The sequence below is a fragment of the Nicotiana tabacum genome, chromosome 23 (assembly GCF_000715075.1).
Source record: "Nicotiana tabacum cultivar K326 chromosome 23, ASM71507v2, whole genome shotgun sequence".
NCBI classification, from domain to species: domain Eukaryota; kingdom Viridiplantae; phylum Streptophyta; class Magnoliopsida; order Solanales; family Solanaceae; genus Nicotiana; species Nicotiana tabacum.
In genome coordinates, this window is record NC_134102.1 from 136109298 (window position 1) to 136130013 (window position 20716).

Genomic DNA, 20716 nt, shown 5'->3' on the forward strand with positions numbered 1-20716 from the left:
ATCTTACAAGAAAATTATCAAGTAGAAACTTATCTGATGTGACACCAACTCTAATGTCCATGACGTGTATCTTTGATTAAGTGGCCAGATCTGTCAAGTAAGTCTAATCTTCCATTCTTGTCATACCTCTAATCTGTGAAACTAGGCTTCAATGCTCCAATTGTCCTATCTAATTCATGATCCTCAGTCGACTTGTAGTGCCCTGAAGGGTTTTCACTATCAAGCCTATCTCATTTTGTTCTTTCTCTCAACTCACCGATAAGACTCTCTCATTTTGTTCTTTTCTTCTTATTTCCTCTGATTCTGTAGATGACAAAGCATTAATCATGGTAAAAATACCATATGCCCCTGACATGTCTACTCGGCACTCTCAAAGATTATCTGGGAGGTCTTTTTTGAAATATAATGTGGCTTTTGGACAGGGTTAGAAAGAAAGAAAAACACGAAGGCTCAAATTCAAACTAAGACAAAATGGGATATAACTTTACAACTTTTGGAACCGTCTTTTATAGAAAACAAAACTTCTGCCCCAGTTTCTTTTGAAGTGAAGAATTTTTGGATTTTTTGACTTGGTGTGACCGAACCTTAAGGCTGCCTACGTATCTTGTTCACACAAGAATCAGGTCGAATGTAGTTCAAAAGAATACTTTTTGTTATTGCTATTTTTTATTTTTTTCTTCTTTTCTCTTTTTTTTCTTTTTTCTTTTTTTCTTTTGGAATGAACTTTCTAAAACAAACCTTATAGAGGCATGGTCTTTTTTAATGACTCATACTCGATTCCAAAAGATGGGAGGTCAAAGAAATCATCACTGGCTCAAAGGGGTACCGAAGGGTATAAAGTGTTTGGGTAGCTAAAAGAGGGGCTTTCCAATCTCTGAAAATGCCAAGTACAACACATATAACTTAAGGGTGAAAAACGAAGATCATACACAATATATTTTTTGCCACTTCGGCATTAATATCACTTATATGCCTTCCATCTCTCTTTAGTGCCCTGTCAAGTACAGAACTCTCGATGGGTGATTTCTTCTTCACAATGGATACCCTCCATCAGTTTGGGACAAACTCCCTTGGCTTTATCTTGTAACTTGAGATAGACTTGAACTCAAAGTTCCTTGCTTCAAATTGTCCAGGACGCACTCTCTTGTAACAAATTCTTGTCGTCCTCTTAACTTCCCAAACTATCTGCCCTAGTTTCACACAATCCGGGCTTTAAATGATCTCAAAATATCCAAATCTTTACTTGTTTCCCTCAAATTTCTCTGTCATCTTCAAAACTTGTTTCATTGCTTCATGATTAGACTAACTTTCAAGACCATGCTGAGAATTATGCGTGCATGTCATGTCACTAGAGTCACCATGAAAAGAACTATAAAAGAAAAAGAGAACTAAACAAAAACTGACTAGAAATAACATAAAACAGGAGATTGCATTAGACATACGGTGAAAGGGTTTGAAAAACAAAACAAACAAAATAGACATGGGTTACAACCCTGGAGCAATCCTAGATAACACTAGACGATTACTACAACTAAATTAACTAAGAAAAATAAGAGGAAGAAGGGTTTGAGCCATAAGACAATATCCGGATTACAACCCTGAAATAACCCGAACAACAGAAACGACGACAAAATAAACTACCAAGACTCCTTCACGGCTAACCAATAAAGGAGTGTCTTTACAATTTCCAAGCTCGACATCTTAGCCATTAAATCACACATCAACATTACTATGACCTTCAAAAATCTCCATCACATTGACCTCAGCAAATTGCTTTTGGGTCCCTTTTGCCACCTCGTTCTTAAGATCAACTTCTGGAACCGAGACTGATAGCGCTAAAAACTTTGCGGCAAGTGGCCTGCCAAGAAACTCAGAAGAGTTCTCATATTCCTTTTCAACACAAATCATGCCCACCATATGCGTCTCATTATGAACAGGCAATGGACTTTGGCTAGTATCCGCTGCATCTGGATTTTGCACAATAATGTCACTTGAATCAATAAGCTTCTGAACTGCTCTTTTAAAATTCCAACACTTTTCTATGTTGTGCCCCGGGGCATTAGAGCAATATGAGCACCTTTGAGAATAATCAAAATTCTTTGGAAGGGGTTCGTCATTTTTATCTGAATCGTCTTCAACATGTCCAATTGCCTCAACCTGTGGAACAAACTGGCATATGATTCTCTAATAGGAGTGAAAGACTTTTACTTTTGTTGCTGCCTTTTCATTTTGTACTCCGGCCTTGGTTGGAAACGCTTGTGGGTAGGTGGTTTATATGCTTGTAGAGGTGGGTAAGACATTTGTGGAGGTGGTACAGGCCATTGCGGGTCTTGTGGACATGGAGCATATGGCGGTGCATTATGGATAGAGTACTGGGAAGGTGAGGTATGACTTTGGGGATTTTGTGGAGAGAAGTAGCATTGGGGAGGATTATATAGACTATGAGGATATTCATGGGGTCGATATTGAGGCTGAAAGTGTTGAGCAGGAACGCCTACTAGATCTTGTCGATGGCGGGGCTCAACAACATCTTTTCTATTTCTCTTTCTCTCCCCCCAGACTTAGTGATATGTTCTGAATGTCTTATGTAGTACCTTTTAATGCAGAATAGCTCATGATTTTGCCTGACTTGATTCCTTCTTCTACCATCTCCCCCATTTTTACCACATCATTAAAAGGCTTACCTAAAGCTGGGATCAAATAAATGAAGTAGGTGGGTCCCTGAGCTTGTAGGAAATGCTTAACCATTTCTTCTTCATCAATCGGGGGACTGACCCGAGCAACTTGTTCTCTCCATCTGAGCCCAAATTCCCTAAAACTTTCCTCGTGTTTCTTTTCCATCTTAGATAGGGAGGAGCGGTCTGGGATAATGTCTATATTGTACTGAAAGTGTCGAACAAAATCTTGAGCCATGTCATCACATGCATACCACTTACTGACATCTTGACGAGTATACCATTCCAAGGCTGCCCCACTCAAGCTCTCACTGAAATACGCCACTAACAACTCATCTTTCCCGCTAACACTTCTCATTTCACTGCAATAACCCCCTCAGATGGGCTACTGGATCTCCACGCCCGTCATACAAGTTAAACTTTGGCATTTTAAACCCCGCGGGCAGATGAATATCAGGAAACATACACAAGTCATTGTAAGACATGTTAATCTGATTTTCCATCCCTTGCATGTTCTTTAAGGATTGTTCTATACCTTTCAGCTTTCTGGATATCTCATCCCGCCCTTCTTTTCCTGCGGACTTCTGGGGATTATGATTATACGAATTCGGGACCTGGTGGGCCAATTCTGGGGAGTAGTATTGGGCATCATGAGGTTTGAACTGGTGTTCACTGTTGGACCAAAGGAGAGGTTGTGATGGTGGATGTAGTGGATATGACAAGCGGGCTATTTTGGGGAAATGTAGTTGGAGGACGAATGATAGAGCTACTAGGGAGGTTGGGAAGGCTATGATAAGCGAAAAAATATGGAGAGTATGGTGGATCATCTGACACTATGACCGGAGCTTGGGTGAAGGTGGCATATAGGAAGCTAGGTGGTGGCGGGGGTGGTGCCTTACCAGTCATCCAAGCCTGATACATGTCTGTCATGTGTTGTCTTAACATCCTTACCTCTTCAACCAGCCCAGTGTCTTGTTTAGACAATTGCTTTTGGGAACCAGTATCAACCAACTCAATTCCGTTGTCGTCTGCCATTGCCTTTTGACTTTATGTTGTAGGAAAGAGTTACCAGTTTAAGAACCACAAACCAACCACCCTTCTGCTATAATGAAGCAACAAAGAGGAACAAAGTGAAGTCATCACGTTAGTGTTAGGGTATTTAACATAAGATAATCTCACATTATGTACAATGCACCTAGTCACAGTTATCGGTTCTAAAATGACTTCGAGGGTACAAAGGTCATAGGGCATCATCCCAATTTGCTTGCTCTATCATCCCTCTTTTCTTTCCTTTTTAACGCTCATTGGTTTGCTCATTTTCTTTCCTCTCTTTTTCTTTCTGACCATCACTCTTTTCTTTCCTCTCATCCCACAACTTCATTTTTTTTCTTTTTTCTTTTAATTTCAAAACGATTTGATCGAACCCGATATAGGTTGCCTACGTATCATGTTCCACACGAATCAGACCAAGCGTAGTTCTAGAAAAGTGATAGACAAAATAAACTAAAAACATGAATCTTTTTGAATTTTTCATTTATAACTTTTTTTTTTGTTTTTAAATACAAAATGAGAAATATGATGACAAAAAGGCTCGACAAACTCAGCTAAACTACGACAGACTCTGACACCACCTAAAAGCCTCAATGCTACTAGACACTACTAGAAAGTAAAAAATACCACAAAACAAACATAAAAAGTCTTCTCAAACAAGCTCCCGAATGCGACGGTCATGGCTGGGATGGTCCTAGGGTATCTGTCATGCTCAAGCTCTAGTAAGTGGATCCATAATTGAATGAGAAAAATAAGACTAAATAAAGTTAGTGACTCAGGACATTATGTGAGACAATAACACTTCCTATTGGACACATGCAAGACATGATTGAGGCTATTTTTATAAAATGATCTACATGGCCAAAAGGTGGCTAGAAGTGCAAACTCAACTAGGACGACCTCTAAGACATGAAAAACACTTCACAAAGGCCTATACAGCCCCCGATCTCCCAGGAATCACGGTCTCTAAGATTACTTTACAAAAATGACCCCCTTTGCATAAATGGCCTATGCGGTCAAAAATGGCTAGGCGCGCAGATTTTACAAGAATGGACTTAAACAGAGAGGACACCTTGTTGTGGACTTAGGAATCTAAGACATGGGTCACTAAACCACTTTTGCAAAAATGATCCCATTTTGCAAGAACATCCAATGTGGCCAAAAGTGGCTAGACATGCAAATTCAACAAGGACAGGCCTTAAAGTAAGGAGACAGTTAATTGTGGATTCAAGACTCTCCAAATATGGCTCAACAAACCACTTTGCAAAAATAGCCCTATTTCACAAAAAGGCCGATAAGGCTGATATGGCCAAAAATGGCTAGGAACGCAAGATTTGGCTACGACCCCCGAAGCCAAGAACTTAAGACTCACTATGAAGACCGGACCCTATATGGGATGCCTACGTATCCCGCCCCGAAAGACGAGAATCAGGTATGCGTAGTTCAGGAAGATTGGATATGAGAGAGAATCCGAAAAATAACTAATTTGGAGAAAACATACTTTTTGTCTTTTTGAAAAATAATGGAAAATATAAAATCTTTTTGAATTTTCTTTTTCTCTTTTTATTTTTGATTTTTGGGAAAAACTATGAAAGAAAAATGTGAATGGGCCCAAGTTGCTTCATTTTATACTTCACCCTTTTTTCTCCCTCGTTGGTCCGCCAAATGACCCATTTACCCTAAAAAGAATGTAACATATAGCACATAGGGATGATTAAATATCTTTTTGGGTCACGGGCCCATTTTGACATAAGTTGGATAAGCCTCCTACAAAGGGACAGAGTGCCTGGGACCAAGCCCTACTAAGTCTAAATGACATGATGCAAATAAAAATGACCTAAAGGCCGACCTGTGTTTGGGGTTCACTAGACAAGGCAATTCGAGGTGGCACGTGATCGATATCGGCTACTCTAGCTGTCCGCCCATTCCACGCTACCCCCCTAAAGGCACGGGTGACTCACAAAAAGGCCGTGTACGCTCAAACGTACTCCGAAAGACTTGTTGCAGAAAGAAGACTCATGGTTATGCAAATGATGACAGTTATAAAGCAGTAAACACTGTAAACACATAAACAACTAGCAAATAATAACAAAGTATAAAAACATAACAAAAATCAGATAAAGCAAATAAAAAAATATAAAAACCTCAACCGAATATTCTAAAAAGCCAGCAAGATCGTAGTATCAGCTCGAACCTGCAACTCCCCAGCAGAGTTGCCAAAGCTGTCACACCCTTTTTTCACCTCACTAACCCCTCTTTAAAAGAGATAAAATGATTTGTATAGCTCAAAAGGGTTTTCAAATTCAAAAGTGACAAAACATTTGTTTAAAAGGGATTTTCTCAGAGTCGCTACTTGGCATATAATCTCGGTGTGCCAAGTCACCATTTAAAAGTAATTTTTCCTTAAAAACAAATTTGACTCTAAACCAGTTTGCACCAGAGATTCTAGATAAGGCGGTTCATTTGACTCCGGGAGAAGGTGTTAGGCATTCCCCGAGTCCCGTAACTAGTACAGTTGCACACTTGATCAAATTGGCTCTAAGAATATTCAGATTGAGGTGGGAACACACAAAAGCAAAAATAAACACGAAGGAGGCTCGAGGTCGTCCCCACCTAAAAAAGAAATAAAAGTAAAAATAAAATACTAAAGTTATATCCCATGCTTCCTCACATAATCTAGTCTGTGGCCTTCATTTACATGTACTTCGGGGCATTCCCCGGGTAAAAGTATTTACAAACTCTTCAGGACATTTTCAGAATATAATCTAAAGGGAACGACCTCTTACCTCGAATGAAATAAAAGACAAGACCTAAAGTTTGCTTACCCGGGTGTGGTCGGCCTAAGCATGCTCCTAACGACCCGAATAATTAAAAGAGAAGTAACACGTGAATAACAAAATCTTTCTTAAGCTCAAATTCCTTTGCATTATTAACCAAATCCCAAAATCTGATTTTAAGCCAACAAATCTACGACCTAACTTACAAAATCTCTTAATCTATCACTTTTTCAATTCAAATCGGAGCCATCTTGCTATACCATGGTCTTTCAGAACCAAATCAATAAGAGACAAATTAACTTGTCCAAATGAAGATTGAAAATAGACTAAGGCACTAAAAGATATCAAGAAATTTAACTACAACATGATATGAGCCCATTTAATACTATTGACATACTTCAAGCCAACAAATATAAACAGACTATGGAATAATTGGCCTTTTTAAAACCAACCAATTTGTTAAGCCCCATTCACATAATGTGCCACTAATTCAATGATCTGATTCAGAAGATGGTCTTAATTGAAAATCTTGCATCAAACGAGAGTTTAACAAATGAAGGAATTTAACCACATCCTAGACAAAGAATTAGACATATAAAAGCAGTCATGATACATTCATCTTCGCCAAAAGTGTTTGCAAGCATCATATAAGGAAAATTAAAAGGCAGAGTAAGAAATAAGCCTCAAATTGAACTCTGAAATTTATGGAAACAACTGCACTGACCAGGAGCTGTGAACGAGAACTTCAAACCGACCGAAAATGAGAAACTCGAACCTCAAGCAGGCCGAATTTTCAACTGCTACAACTATTCGGATTTTTGTTTCTCTCTCTCTCTATTCTCTCGTCTATGTGGTTGTGTGTATATTTGATAATGGAGAGCAAAAATTTAAAAATGGGTATTGTCTCTATAATCAAGTGGTGGAGATCTGGTGTTTAATGATGATGAAAAATAATTTAGCTATGGTGAAAAATTGAACTTCCTAACAGTAAGATCCATGGATGAATTCAGTGATTGTATTGAGGAAGAAGGTGAAGTTTTTTATGGTTTTCTAATCTCCTCCCCTGTTTTTGTCTCTGTGTTCTATCATTGTGTCTTCAGTTGCCTAGGGTCTTTAGGGTTAGAAAAGGTTATAATTAGGATTTTAAATAGGTGTGGGAAAATAATAAGGGCCATTAGATTAAAAAAATGAAGGGGTAGGGTTGAAAGAGGTGTTGGACGGGTCAGCAGGTCTAGTGGGCTAATGGAATTTGGTTGGCCGATTTTGGACCTCTTTTGTCCTAGAGCAAGATAAAATAATGAGCCTAAACTATTAAAATGCGACCAAAATATTAATTAGTCCTATGTAAGTAGAGTAAACTATTAAAATAAAACTAAACACTAAAAAAAATTTATTTATGGTATTTTTCAAATATCATACTAAAAATAAAAATAGAAGTAGGTTAAAATCATAGTGAAATTAAAATAATACCACTTCCAAAAAGAAAACTAAGGACATTAAATAAATATATGTGTAAAAATGAGAAATATTATAAAGATGAAACTATTTTTTGTAGTTTTCAAGTTTTATACTTTAAAACTAGAATTAAAATTAATAATAGAGTGAAATCCTATAGAAATAAACTCAAATAAATATTCTAAAAATACTAAGACTACTAAAGATAATCCTAATGTGCGGGTCAAAAATTACGTGCTTACAATCTGAAGTGAATGTGTTACATATTTAATGGATATAACTTATATTCACAAATAATGGCCTTTTTCGTGGCCACTATTTAAATTTTGTCTCCATTAGCTTAATGAACAATATTTCTTTGCAAATAATAAATAAGTAAATCATCTAACTACTTTTAAAGGAGAAATTTACCTCATTGGTTAAATAAGAACAAAATTGAAAGATTGGCCTTAAAAAGGTCATATGGTGCAATAATCCTATTAGATCCGTAGAAAATAGAAATGATATCAGGGTGTCATTTTAGAAGGTTGCTATTTAAAAAATTAGCCACTGTATTCTGAATTTCAATTTTTCAGGATATAAAATCCTGAATTTAAGTTTTTTAGTTCAAATTTTCAGGACAAAATAAATACTGGCTAATCTCTAAATACCAACCCTAAAAATGGCTATTTGCGTACTTGGCCCAAGAGTAGGACCAATTGTAGCAAAAACAGAGTGACCCGTGACTAGTCCGGCTCCTAATGTGCTAGATCCGACCAGGAACATCCCCACATAACCATAGCCCGTGATTTTAATTAATTGGATGTGGGGAGTGCACTATTAGTGGGCGAATGGGAACAAATGCACATAATCGAAGGAAAAAATAATTTTTAAAACTTATTGTCTAAAATACTCATAGCTTATGTGGCAATAAATAATTTGATTAAGATAAAATAAAAAGTTTAAAATTAACTTAAATTTAAATAATAAAAGGTAACATTATTTTTAAAATATATTAAAAAGAAAAGCTTGTCAAATAAAATAGGACAAAGTAAGTATATTTTATATTTTTATGTTATTATATTATTAATTAGGTGAAAATGAGTCACGGGACGAATAGTGGCAAGCAAAATCCGACAAAGGAATCCTCAACTCGTCACGCATGTGTACACCACAAATACCACTAACCCTTGGCCAGCTAAAGAAAGTTTTTTTCCCCCTCTTTTTGGTTAATTGTTATATTATTACTCCTAATTACAGACACCAAAAAGAAAAAGTAGTTATGTTGTTACATATTTTCTCATTAGAGGTTTAAAAAGAAGAACCACCCAATGCACGAAACATTATGCAGTTAGATCTTGAGATTTAACAATGATTTCAACTAACTTAGAAACAACTTGGATCAACTCGAATATGCTGACAACCATTTATTTACAAATGCTGAATCTATATTAAGAATAAGCTCTCTAATTCTGAAAATCATAATCCGAGTAAAACTTTTACCATTTTAAAGATAATTAATTGTAGAAGTGGAGTTGAGCTAAGAAAAGAAGGTGCCAAAATGCCCAAAAACCATTATCCTTGCCTGTTATGGGTGGACATAACTTAGTGGTATGGTGCTACGAAATTGAGTGATGCAGAGAATGAGAGGTGGAGTTCAATGAGCATGAGGTCACCTACTTTATCACTTAAGAAAAATGGCATTTCTTTCCCCAAAATTCCATGTATTAATTTCCTCGAGAGCGTTCAAACTTGAAAGAAGTAAAAAGTTTCCTGACAAAGGGTGTTAAGTATATATTATATACGTCTAAAACTTAATATTTTATCTATATACGCAATATAATTTTTCGACGAATGACCACCCTTTAAGACTTATAGCTTCGCCCTGCCGTGTACCCATTAGCTTTAGATTTTCAAGCAACGAGGGGAATAAAAGCAAAAACAAAGGAAAGCATGAAAATAAATAGTCTTTGGATCATATTAATTCTTTGTTTCTCAACTTAAAATAAATAGTCTTGGGATCATATTAAACTTTATAAACTTAACTAGACAAGCTAATTAATGTGTATCGTTTTTGGAGAACAAACAGGGCTAGCTCTTTTAATCCTTGAACTAAGCCTCTTGAGGAATCCTACTCTAGGTCTTCAACTAGTAATGAAATTACTAGATGCCAAAACAAGTAAAAGAAAAGAAAGCAAAGAATTACCCAAATGGTTTGTTGGAAAAATATTGCTTCAAATTTGGAATACCGTTGTGTAGTAACGAAACTACCAGCACCTAGACGTCAACTTTCACAAATATTAATCGGTTTACGTGTTGTTTACTCACACTCCGGTGTTTATATCAATTCATTTAATATATGAATGCAAAATTATTATCCGAGCGATATTATGTTTAATTATGTGACTATCTCATATAAGTTTTTTTATATGTTATAAAGAATACATTCTTATTATTTAGTGATATATCTTCAACATTAACATGGCGGTTCTAGAAACGGGTTAGTACGTACAGTCCAAAATGGCCATATCTTGCTTTATTTCATTATATTATACTCTTGATTTGTTTATGGCCTTACCCAATTTAACTAACTTACATCATATTTAACTACCAAAGTTATACATTATTCCAAAGGGGCAACATTCTATATTATTTAACAATAATGCAAATCAAGTCATTGTCTAAGGAAGGTAAAAAAACAGGTTGACCAACAAGGTTGAGGTCAAATAATAAGTACTCATTTATTTTTAATCATATGTCTTTGCCATAAATAAAATCACATTTGTTAGGAAGCGTTTTACCTCAATGTAGTATTTTTCATTACCTCAATGTGGGAAACAAAAAAAGGAACAGGGTGGAGGAATTGAAAAAAGTCACCAGTCCAAAAATCTTTGATATTCAGCAAATATTAATTAGTTCAACTTCTCGCCCACTCTCAACTCCCCCCTCTCTCTCTCTCTCTCTCTTTCTTAATAGTATTCCCTTTCAATTTATATTGTATATTAAATTTTAAGGATGATAATATGAATTTTGAAATTTGTGGACTTAAATATGTCGTATTATTTATGTGATTATAATTATTTTAAAATTTGTGATTTTATAGTCAGACCTCTCTTCATCTCTTATATAACAACAATTCACCATAAAAATTAAAATTTTTTCGAAATCGATTTTTATGTTATGTTATACAGTTATAGTATATATCATCTATAACAATACTAGCAAAAAAGTATCAGAACAAACGAGCTTTGTTATAGAAATGTGAATTATAAATAAGCAGTAACATTTGTGTCACTATAAAAGAGTGTAATTAAAGATAAAATGAGAATTTCAAATTAAATTGTTTTCAAATTTATCGCTAACATTTTTTTGAACTGAGAAAGTATTTTAGTTTTACATAATTTATATATTTTAACTTGTTATAACAAATAGCAAATAATTTATCTTATTTTATAAATTACGAAACATATTTTTTTACGACAATTACTTGTAATTATCTTTTGAATAAAGTGTGACTTGGTGTTAAAAGTTTTATATATATGCTGACAAATCAGTGAAGCATAACTGACATAACAATGGAGTTTCCAATTATCACTCTCAGAAACATTCCTGTAAAGTCTCTCTCTTCCCATTTTCCTTTCTTTCCCTTTTATTTCCCCTTTCCTTTTTTTCTCATTTTGTTAAATTTCTTCTTATAGGCAATTCACAGGATTTTACTACTAGCCGTAGTGATTCTAACGGCGTTAGGCAACGTTCACGGCCGTCATAAAGTACACAAATGGGAAACAATAGAGTACTCCGCCATAAGTTGCAGAGCACACACCGCTTGGTTGACGGATTTTGGTGGAGTTGGTGACGGAACGACGTTGAACACTAATGCTTTTAAAACTGCCGTTGATCACTTGAGTCAGTTTCAATCAGACGGTGGTTCGCTGCTGTATGTACCCGCCGGAAAATGGTTGACGGGGAGTTTTAATTTGACTAGCCATTTTACTCTGTATTTCGACAAAGATGCCGTTCTTCTCGCCTCTGAGGTAACGTTTTGTTCTTAGCCAATTCCTCTTTTTTATGGAATCGGTTATCAACTCTTGAATGCATGAATTAATGTGCTTCACCAATATATAATTCTACAGGCATTTTAGTATTTTTTTTGTTTATAATAGTATCCGTACTCTCAGAGGATTCAGGATTTAAAAATTTAACGAGCTCAACCTTTAAAATTTTTAGTGTGAATTCATTGTAAATCTAATATTCGTTGAGATTTTAATAGGTTCTTACATATAAATTTTGTACTCCATATTAAAAATTATGTGTTCAATTAAACTCATAGCCGAAAGACTATTCATGTTCGTCCTAAAAAGAACAATATTACAATATTGATTTGAAAAATTGATTTGCGTGTTAGATAAGAGGAACCATTTTGTATGCGAAACGTATTAGTCAAGACTAAATCATATGTGCACCGTGTAGGTTTGATTAAATGGGAAAACACTATATATGAATTTTTTTTATTTTCAGACCTCAAATAGGAGACCTTTTAGAATAATAAAGGAATCTAATCATCCCATAACACCGCTTTGATTGTGACATTGGCTAAAATGTAACACTAGTTTAGTGGTGAGAATGTATTTTTAGAGGCGCCGCACCAGCTTCATGTGACCTTCTATTATTTTAGTGATAATCCTTTGGGGCAGGGGCGGATTTATAATCAAATATATTGGGCACGTGAACTCATGATCTTTCTGTCCAACTACGTATTTTATACACATATTTTAGAATTGGTTGAGTATTATCTGTTGGCACCTATGCTCCAAAAAAGCTAAATGATGCACTTGATTGAATGTTGAGTTACTTACCTAGGGATCAAATTTCACTTAATACTTTCTTTTTTTCCTTTTTTTTTTTGTGATGCACCCATGTTATAAAAATCCTAATCGGGGACATAGGATAGTTCAGTATTAAATACAACTAGGTGTTAAAATAAGCCTCTTATGAGTTAATATTTGTACTATATCTTATTTTCCAGTCCGTGAATGCAATCGGCTGAGAATAGTACAAAAGGCGCACCATGCGGTGAGAATATCGTTCGGCTAATGAGTCCAAATCCATGATAACATTAATTCAAGAATTGTACGTTCTCCAGAATTTTAATTTTATTTATTTTAGGAAAAATAATATTGCATAGCTGTTTTTAAAATAGTAATAGAAAAATATATATATATATATATATATATATATATATATATATATATATATATATATATATATATATATATATATGTGTGTGTGTGTGTGTGTGTGTGTGTGTGTGTGTGTGTGTGTGTTGTATGTTATATACAAAAATTATACACTTTTTCGGCTACCAAATGTAAATAGTTTCTGGCGCAATAATACGTAAACTAAAATGGTGGAGAGTGCATACGTATTAAAAATGGTTTGATAAACAAGAATGACTGTTTTTATAATTGAAAAATAATTTAACTTTAAACTTTAAATTTGACTCTTTATTAGAAGCTTTTATAGCTACATAAATATTATGGTATGTTTAAGATTATAAATTTTAGAAGTCTTAATTTTCTTTATTAAACTCGATATCTAGTCAAACTAAGTCACATTAAATACTAATTTTGAAGAGCGAGGTTAATTCTTATAATCTTATCCGATTATGCCTCCTTTGTGATATCCCTAGCAAGTAGCTAGAGGAAAACAAACGTAATATTAAATGCCTCGTACTGATAATCTAGGATGTGGGCAACAACTAAGCCGAGGATATTGTTTGTATTTTCAGAATTATTCATCACGTGAACTAAATTTTGTCCATTTTCTATAACTTGGGGATCACATTCAAAGCTACCATATGTGGTCTTTCGGAGCATGCTGGTAGCATCTGGGGAAGGTCCAAAAGCAGTGACAAAACTAGAAAATTCAATAAGGATTTTTTAAAATCAATAATAAGTAAGATTTTATTCTATATGCAGTATAATTTTTCGACAAAGTATGTTCAGTTGACCATACAACCACACATAACTTCACCCTTGTCCAAGAGAACCTCATGCTTTGTTGCTCTTGCCCAAGTTTTAGTGAGTAAAATTGCTCGATAACTGTATTGACCGGAGGTAATGAATACCCAGTGAAATAATCGAGATACACACAAGCTAACCTGAACAACACGCAAAAGAATAAACATGAACCAGCTTCAAATTTGGAAAAAAAGCTCACTATTCTAATTTTATCTGGTTTAAAATTTCAGTTACCACAGTGACACTCAAAAAACATTTCGTGTCTCAGAACAAAAGGTTTTCAATGGAAATTTTGTGCTTTTTTCTCTTCCAATTCTGCTATCTCACTGATTTCCTGTTCTTCCTTCCGCTTAGGATGAAAATGATTATCCGGTGATTGCACCGCTGCCATCCTACGGTCGAGGAAGGGATAATGACGGAGGTAGATTCATTAGTCTTATTTTTGGAGCCAACCTCACCGATGTTGTCATCACAGGTACTCTCATTTTATATCACTGTTACATTTCTCATATCGAAAATCTATAATATATGAATTCACATCGAAAATTCGTAGCTGGAACTCTTAATCCGGCTACTTTTTTGGTGGTGAGGGTATTGTCCATTGCCATTTTAAGAGCGGAATATTTCTTTTGTTGTCATTTTGTTTGCTAAATCGTGTAATTTTACTTTGAAATTCACTCAGGGGAAAATGGAACAATTGATGGTCAAGGGCAGCTATGGTGGGACAAATTCCACAAAAAAGAACTACAATATACAAGGCCATATCTGATAGAAATTATGTACTCTGATAACATTCAAATCTCGAGTCTTACATTGGTTAATTCTCCTTCATGGAATGTCCATCCTGTATATTGCAGGTAATCAAATTAATCTTGATCTCCAGTAGTTCAATATTGTTATCTTCTAGATCAATAATAATTAACGCAAAAAACTCGATTTCTTTGTGAAATGCAGCAATATTATTATCCAAGGCATCACTATCCTTGCACCAGTCAGATCTCCAAATACTGATGGGATTAACCCTGGTAATCTTGCATTATTGTTTACTAATATATTAAATTGTTTGAGTGATATTAAGGTTTCATGTAACAGGCAACCTGCCTCATTTTCCAGGTTACTAATCATACTTTTTATGATGGTTACCTGTAGCTAGCCACTCCGGCATTTTGGTTACTCTTAAGTTTTTGACTAAAAATAAGTCTCACTTGCAGATTCTTGCATAAATACTCGAATAGAAGACTGTTACATTGTCTCTGGAGATGATTGTATTGCTGTTAAGAGTGGCTGGGACGAGTATGGAGTTGCATTTGGGATGCCAACAAAGCAGCTCGCTATAAGGCGAATCACCTGCATTTCTCCAACCAGTGCTACAATTGCATTAGGCAGTGAAATGTCTGGAGGAATTCAGGATGTAAGAGCAGAGGACATAGTAGCAATCGATACAGAATCAGGGGTTCGAATCAAGACTGCAGTAGGACGAGGTGGATACGTAAAGGATATATATGTTAAAGGTGTGACAATGAAAACCATGAAATATGTATTCTGGATGACAGGAGATTATGGTTCTCACCCTGATAACAATTATGATCCGAATGCATTGCCTGTGATCGACAACATCAATTACCGCGATATGGTTGCTGAGAATGTGACCATTGCTGCTAAGCTTTCAGGAATTTCTGGTGATCCATTCACTGGAATTTGCATATCAAATGTCACGATTGAGTTGGCGCCTAAAGCAAAGAAACTGGCTTGGAATTGTACAGATATTTCGGGGATTTCAAGTGGTGTGGTTCCTCAGCCTTGTGAGTTGTTGCCAGATCAGGGAACAGAGAACGTTGCGCCCTGTAATTTCCCAACAGAGAACTTACCAATTGATGAAATGAAAGTTCAGACGTGTTACTGCAGGAAGAAAATATATTAACACATCAAGGCATAGAAGGATGATCATATTATAATCAGTCAAATCATTCTGTTGCTTACACCTCTTAACTGTGGATGATATACACTAGCCATGCGAATATCTGTAACTTTTACATATTTTTAAATGCTACTATCAGTTATTGCAGCCAAAATTTCAAGGACAAATCATAGCAAGAAGATTGTTGGTGAATACGTGTTGAATCATTATTAAGCTCTTTTAGTGTTTTACAAGAACTGTAGTCATTGAACAGAACCAAGATACAATGTTTAGATTCTTGGCCTTCGCAAACACCAGCACTCCTGATAAATATCTCACATTGAAGTACAGAAATCATGATATCAGTTTTAAGTCAGCTCTCTCCTCCCGCTAAACATAACTTACAAAATGTATTGAATTGCAAGAAAAATACTTCCTACATATGATACACAATCCAGGACAACCCGTCATATTTTTAGTTCAACAAAGTCTGGGTAGAACTTCACGGACTCCTTCCAAATCAGTTCCTTGATATTTTCTTCAGAAATTGAGGGCTGCTCAAAATCAAAACTGAAAGGCCTGGGACAAATCGGCTCATCGTTGATGTCATGAAGAGATGACAAAAATGGGTGACAAAGAGCCTCATCAACTGCACGTAGAGAAAGAAAATCGAACATACACGAGGTAAACAGGATGGACTAAAAACGGAAATTAAATCATGCAAAGGTTGAGGTCAGAATATTCGGTGCTTTACCTGTAATCCGTCGGGTTGGGTCAAAGACAAGCATCTTTTCAAGTAAATCAATAGCCAAAGGTGACATGTTGGGAAATCTTGCAGAAAATTGTTGCTTAGGATATTGAGGAAGCTCTCGGACATATCTTCGGGCATTATCACTTCTCAGAAATCTAAGGCTGGCATCATCAGGAGAACCTAGTAGCTTCAAGAGAGAAGAAACATGATAGAAGCTGGGAACAGTAAGCTGATCAAACTGCTTCAGAACCAGATAAAAAGTCCCATATATTTTTCTTGAACCCGTTGTGAAAATATGAAATGATTTACTTATTCAATGAACATTTGAAAGAATTATCTGCATGAAATTACAGCATAGTGCTGGCTATGGCAGTGGAAATCACTCTCAACTCCCAACTTCAGAGAAAGGGAATGCTTAAAGACTAGTTTCAACTTAAAAAGGAGGGAAATGAAAAAGAAAAGAGGAGGTTATTTCAGGTAAACTGCGGATCAACTTCTTTACACCTTCAAATAAACTTTTTTTTCTTAATCAGGTTTGCTAAAGGACTTTGAAAATGTATTGCAAACCATGAAAGAGCCAGACATGACTTTTTACCTCAGTAATGAGTCTCAGCTGATGTACATAATCTTTTCCGGGAAACAAAGGTTCTCTTGTCATTATTTCACCGAGAATACAACCAACCGACCAAACATCAATTGCGGCCGTGTATTCCGAACAGTTAAGGAGCAGTTCAGGTGCCCGATACCAGCGAGTGACAACATATTCAGTCATGAAATCTGTCTCAGAAGTTGTCCTCGCCAAACCAAAGTCACCAATCTTGAGGTCGCAATTTGCATTTAGGAGCAAATTGCTTGGCTTAAGATCACGATGTAAGACATTTGCTGAGTGTACATATTTCAGTCCACGTAATAGCTGATACATGAAGTACTGCAAAATTAAGTCAAACGTTATCCAACTATTAAAACCCAGGTAAGGTACCAGCAATATGCCAGCATTACTTTAGGAAAGAAAGAGGTATATCAAATGCTCACAGTGAAAGCTAGAGCAACTTCCAGGCATTCCTCCATGTTATTAAGAGAAAATACTGTATAACCTAAAAATCTAGCTTAGCATGCCAGAGTAAGGCCAGGACTACAACGACAAGATTCATAAAATTGTTGGGAGAAGGAACAGTCATTGTCGTGCCTCTGTATCTATTAATGGAGTTATAGACATCTAATTATAATTTGAGAGATAAGAGGAAAGCCCTCTCTCGAATTCAAAGATGTAACACAAATAATGACTCTCTTCGCCGGGATGGCTCCTAGTATTGGTGAACGATCTCCTCTACACGTTATCTTTGGGCGTTTTACTCTCTTGTAAAGAGATGACTATTCAAACCTCTGAGTATTCAAATGCACGTGCTTTGTTTAAATTCCATCTTCTGCACAAAACAAACTGAGCCCTACATCTCACTCTTATGTGTTTTCTTGAGTGAGGTTGGGGTACCCTAATGCTTCCTAGAAATGATTATCAGTAACTGTCACCTCCAAGTATCTGATGAATAATAGTAATCCAATTCATATTTTATTTTACAGCACAGAATAACAACTGTGTTGAAGTCACGGTATAAGTACAAATGGAAGAAAAGATGGAAAGAGTAGCTTATACCAGACAGAGAACCAAGTAAAAAGAGAAAGGAATTATTCAACTTACACATCATATCACATTAAAGAATGGCCATCGATTCTGCATTAACAAAGCCAATACTTAAGGTAGAGCTCACGCTCTACTTAGACAACAATGTTTTCAGCAAAATAAGACTTATTTTAATCTACTATTTCCTTCCTTAAACAGAATATTACACACACTATTCCCTCAAACAGGACACACACGGACATAAGATTTTCTCAAGTTGATTAACTAGGAAATCATGTTAAAACAGCAGCCAGACTTGCAGAAGTACTATATGCATAGTTTGTTTCTAAATCTGACAATTAGCTTCAGACATGTCAACTATACCTCAATTTAGAACTGCCTCAATTTCAGATTAGCTTAGGACTTCGGCGTCGACTATTTGAAGAATCAAAGTAGAATATAATATTAAGCATTTTTAGCCAAATCATTGATATCTAATAACAGCATTTTCAAGGAAGAGAAAAACCTGACAGTGATCATTTGTCAAAGGTTGTTCAGACCGAATAATCTGATGAAGATCAGTATCCATTAGTTCATAAATTATGTACACATCATTGAAAGCCTCTTTCTTTGGCGGCCTTATAATGTCTTTGATTGCAATAATCTGAAAAATTTTAACAAAAAATTAAAGCACTCAAAAATGAAGCAACAAATCAAATTCATTCACGTACTAATCACCGGATAGGAGGAATCCTCTTACATTTTCGTGATCCATGTGCCGAAGTAGCTTAATTTCTCTCAATGTCCTCTTCGCATCAATTCTATTATCAAATGCATTTCCTATTTTCTTAATCGCAACTTCCTCACATGTCTCTGAATTTATAGCAGCACTAACAAATAGCAAAGAATAAGAAGCAGTTTTTCCATCATATCCCCCAAACATGGCAAAAATAAGCAAGAAATCAGTACAAGGAGATTCGAGTGAAAACATAATTAAGTAAATAAAAATATCTTCTTTTACAGCTTAAACTTTTAGACAAACAGTTCTTACGACAAAAATAATCTGTCGTACACATAAAGAGCATGTAAAAACTCATTTTATGTGACACACTTCTTTTTTTTTTAGTTTGTCTCAAAGGAATAACACATTTCTATGTTTAGAAACAAAACTTTGAACTTCCCAATTTACCTTAATGAGATGATTCATAGTCACACAAATGTGATGACTTTTTACCCTACAAGTTCCAAAAGTTTTTCTTTCTTTCTTAAACGCCATGCCAAGTCAAACACTGTCATAAATGGGACTGAGGGATATGGTCTCTATAACGGTTTAAACTTTTTGACAAACAGTTCACAAATTTGACATTCAAAACATTTCCACACACTATGACAAAAGTAAGCTGTCCTTCACATAAAGAGCATATGAAAAACGTAATTAAGTAAATAAGAATGTATTGTATCAAAAAATTTAAACTTTTAAACGAGATTACCATACGAGGCCGTAAGCTCCGCGGCCGATGGGACGAATAGGAGGAACGTATTTGCTGGAGACTTCAAATAAGTTACCGTACACATTGTAACGGACGTATTTACCGCCGTGTATGAGCACTCCTCTGATTTCACGACTACTGCCAGCGCTTGAAGCTCCGCCAGTTTGATTAGCCATGACGACGGCGTCGCGACGGATGATAATGGTACTGGTGGTGCAAGCAGACGGCGGTGGAGGAAGTCGCCGGTATAACGGCGTTTGATGGAGGCTCGTCGGTGATGTATATATGGTGGTGAAATTAATTTTTTGGATTTAAGCCATTGGAATATTCGAAACAGTAAACACGGCTTTGAATATCCGTGAGCTGAGTAGACTTCAGTCTTCACTATGGGGAAATGCGAATATAATACTCTCCCCATGCCATTTATGTCGCGATTTTTAATTCGACATAGAATTTAAAATATTAGTAAAATTTATGATCTTAAACATAAAAATATCTTATTCTTTTTGTGACAAAATAAAAAGAAAAAATTAATAGGATGAGTGGTATATATATTAGGAAATCTTTTTCTTCAAAAATTATTTGGTAATTATTTTCTATTTTAAATGACTTTCTTAATGTTTTCCTCTTATTGTGAGGAATATTTTTATTTTCTAATTTGAAAGTGATTTATTCCAGTCCAAATCCTTATATTCGGAAGATAATCCAGTAGTCAAGATGTCAAGATCAATCTAGTTGAGCTTCTCTCCTTCTCTACTAACTCTATTGAAAAATGTTTGAATCTTTTATTAAAATTTGTGCAACTCATCCTGTTTTTTAAATAAATTTGTATTAAAGAAGTCTGTACATAGATATTTAATCAGATAAAAGTAGTTGAAAATGAATATAAATAAGAATGATTCTTTGGTCAACCTGTTGGAAGTCCTATTCCAAGAACCAACTTGTCGTTTAAAATGATCTTATCCACCTACTGCTAAGTTTTTCAAAGGATTTTTTTCTCTCTC

At 35.5% G+C, this 20716-nt stretch overlaps 2 protein-coding genes across 2 annotated transcripts; one reads left to right on the plus strand and one right to left on the minus strand.

Moving 5' to 3' along the window:
- The first annotated feature begins 11403 nt into the window (after positions 1–11403).
- LOC107826279 (putative polygalacturonase) lies at positions 11404–16028 on the plus strand. Its single transcript, XM_016653244.2, has 6 exons — positions 11404–11547; positions 11635–11970; positions 14311–14431; positions 14639–14813; positions 14911–14981; positions 15168–16028. Exons 1-6 carry the CDS (start codon positions 11512–11514, stop codon positions 15875–15877), a joined length of 1449 nt encoding a protein of 482 aa, XP_016508730.1. The 5' UTR covers positions 11404–11511; the 3' UTR covers positions 15878–16028.
- Positions 16029–16055: 27 nt separating this feature from the next.
- LOC107826288 (mitogen-activated protein kinase homolog MMK2-like) lies at positions 16056–20108 on the minus strand. The gene is made up of 6 exons (XM_016653252.2): positions 19713–20108; positions 18983–19112; positions 18749–18886; positions 17200–17532; positions 16608–16791; positions 16056–16502 (listed from the first exon to the last, which is right to left on the minus strand). Exons 1-6 carry the CDS (start codon positions 19886–19888, stop codon positions 16321–16323), a joined length of 1143 nt encoding a protein of 380 aa, XP_016508738.1. The 5' UTR covers positions 19889–20108; the 3' UTR covers positions 16056–16320.
- Positions 20109–20716: the final 608 nt, after the last annotated feature.

Bases quoted from the DNA above. Each gene is read 5' to 3' on its own strand.
- LOC107826279 (XM_016653244.2), top strand. From the start codon at position 11,512: ATGGAGTTTCCAATTATCACTCTCAGAAACATTCCT. The intron at 11,548-11,634 runs GTAAAGTCTCTC...TTCTTCTTATAG, and splicing joins TCACTCTCAGAAACATTCCT to GCAATTCACAGGATTTTACT. The intron at 14,432-14,638 runs GTACTCTCATTT...AAATTCACTCAG, and splicing joins CACCGATGTTGTCATCACAG to GGGAAAATGGAACAATTGAT.
- LOC107826288 (XM_016653252.2), bottom strand. From the start codon at position 19,888: ATGGCTAATCAAACTGGCGGAGCTTCAAGCGCTGGCAGTAGTCGTGAA. The intron at 18,887-18,982 runs GTAAGAGGATTC...AAAATTTTTCAG, and splicing joins GGCACATGGATCACGAAAAT to ATTATTGCAATCAAAGACAT. The intron at 16,792-17,199 runs GTAAAAAGTCAT...TCTCTCTTGAAG, and splicing joins AGCTGAGACTCATTACTGAG to CTACTAGGTTCTCCTGATGA.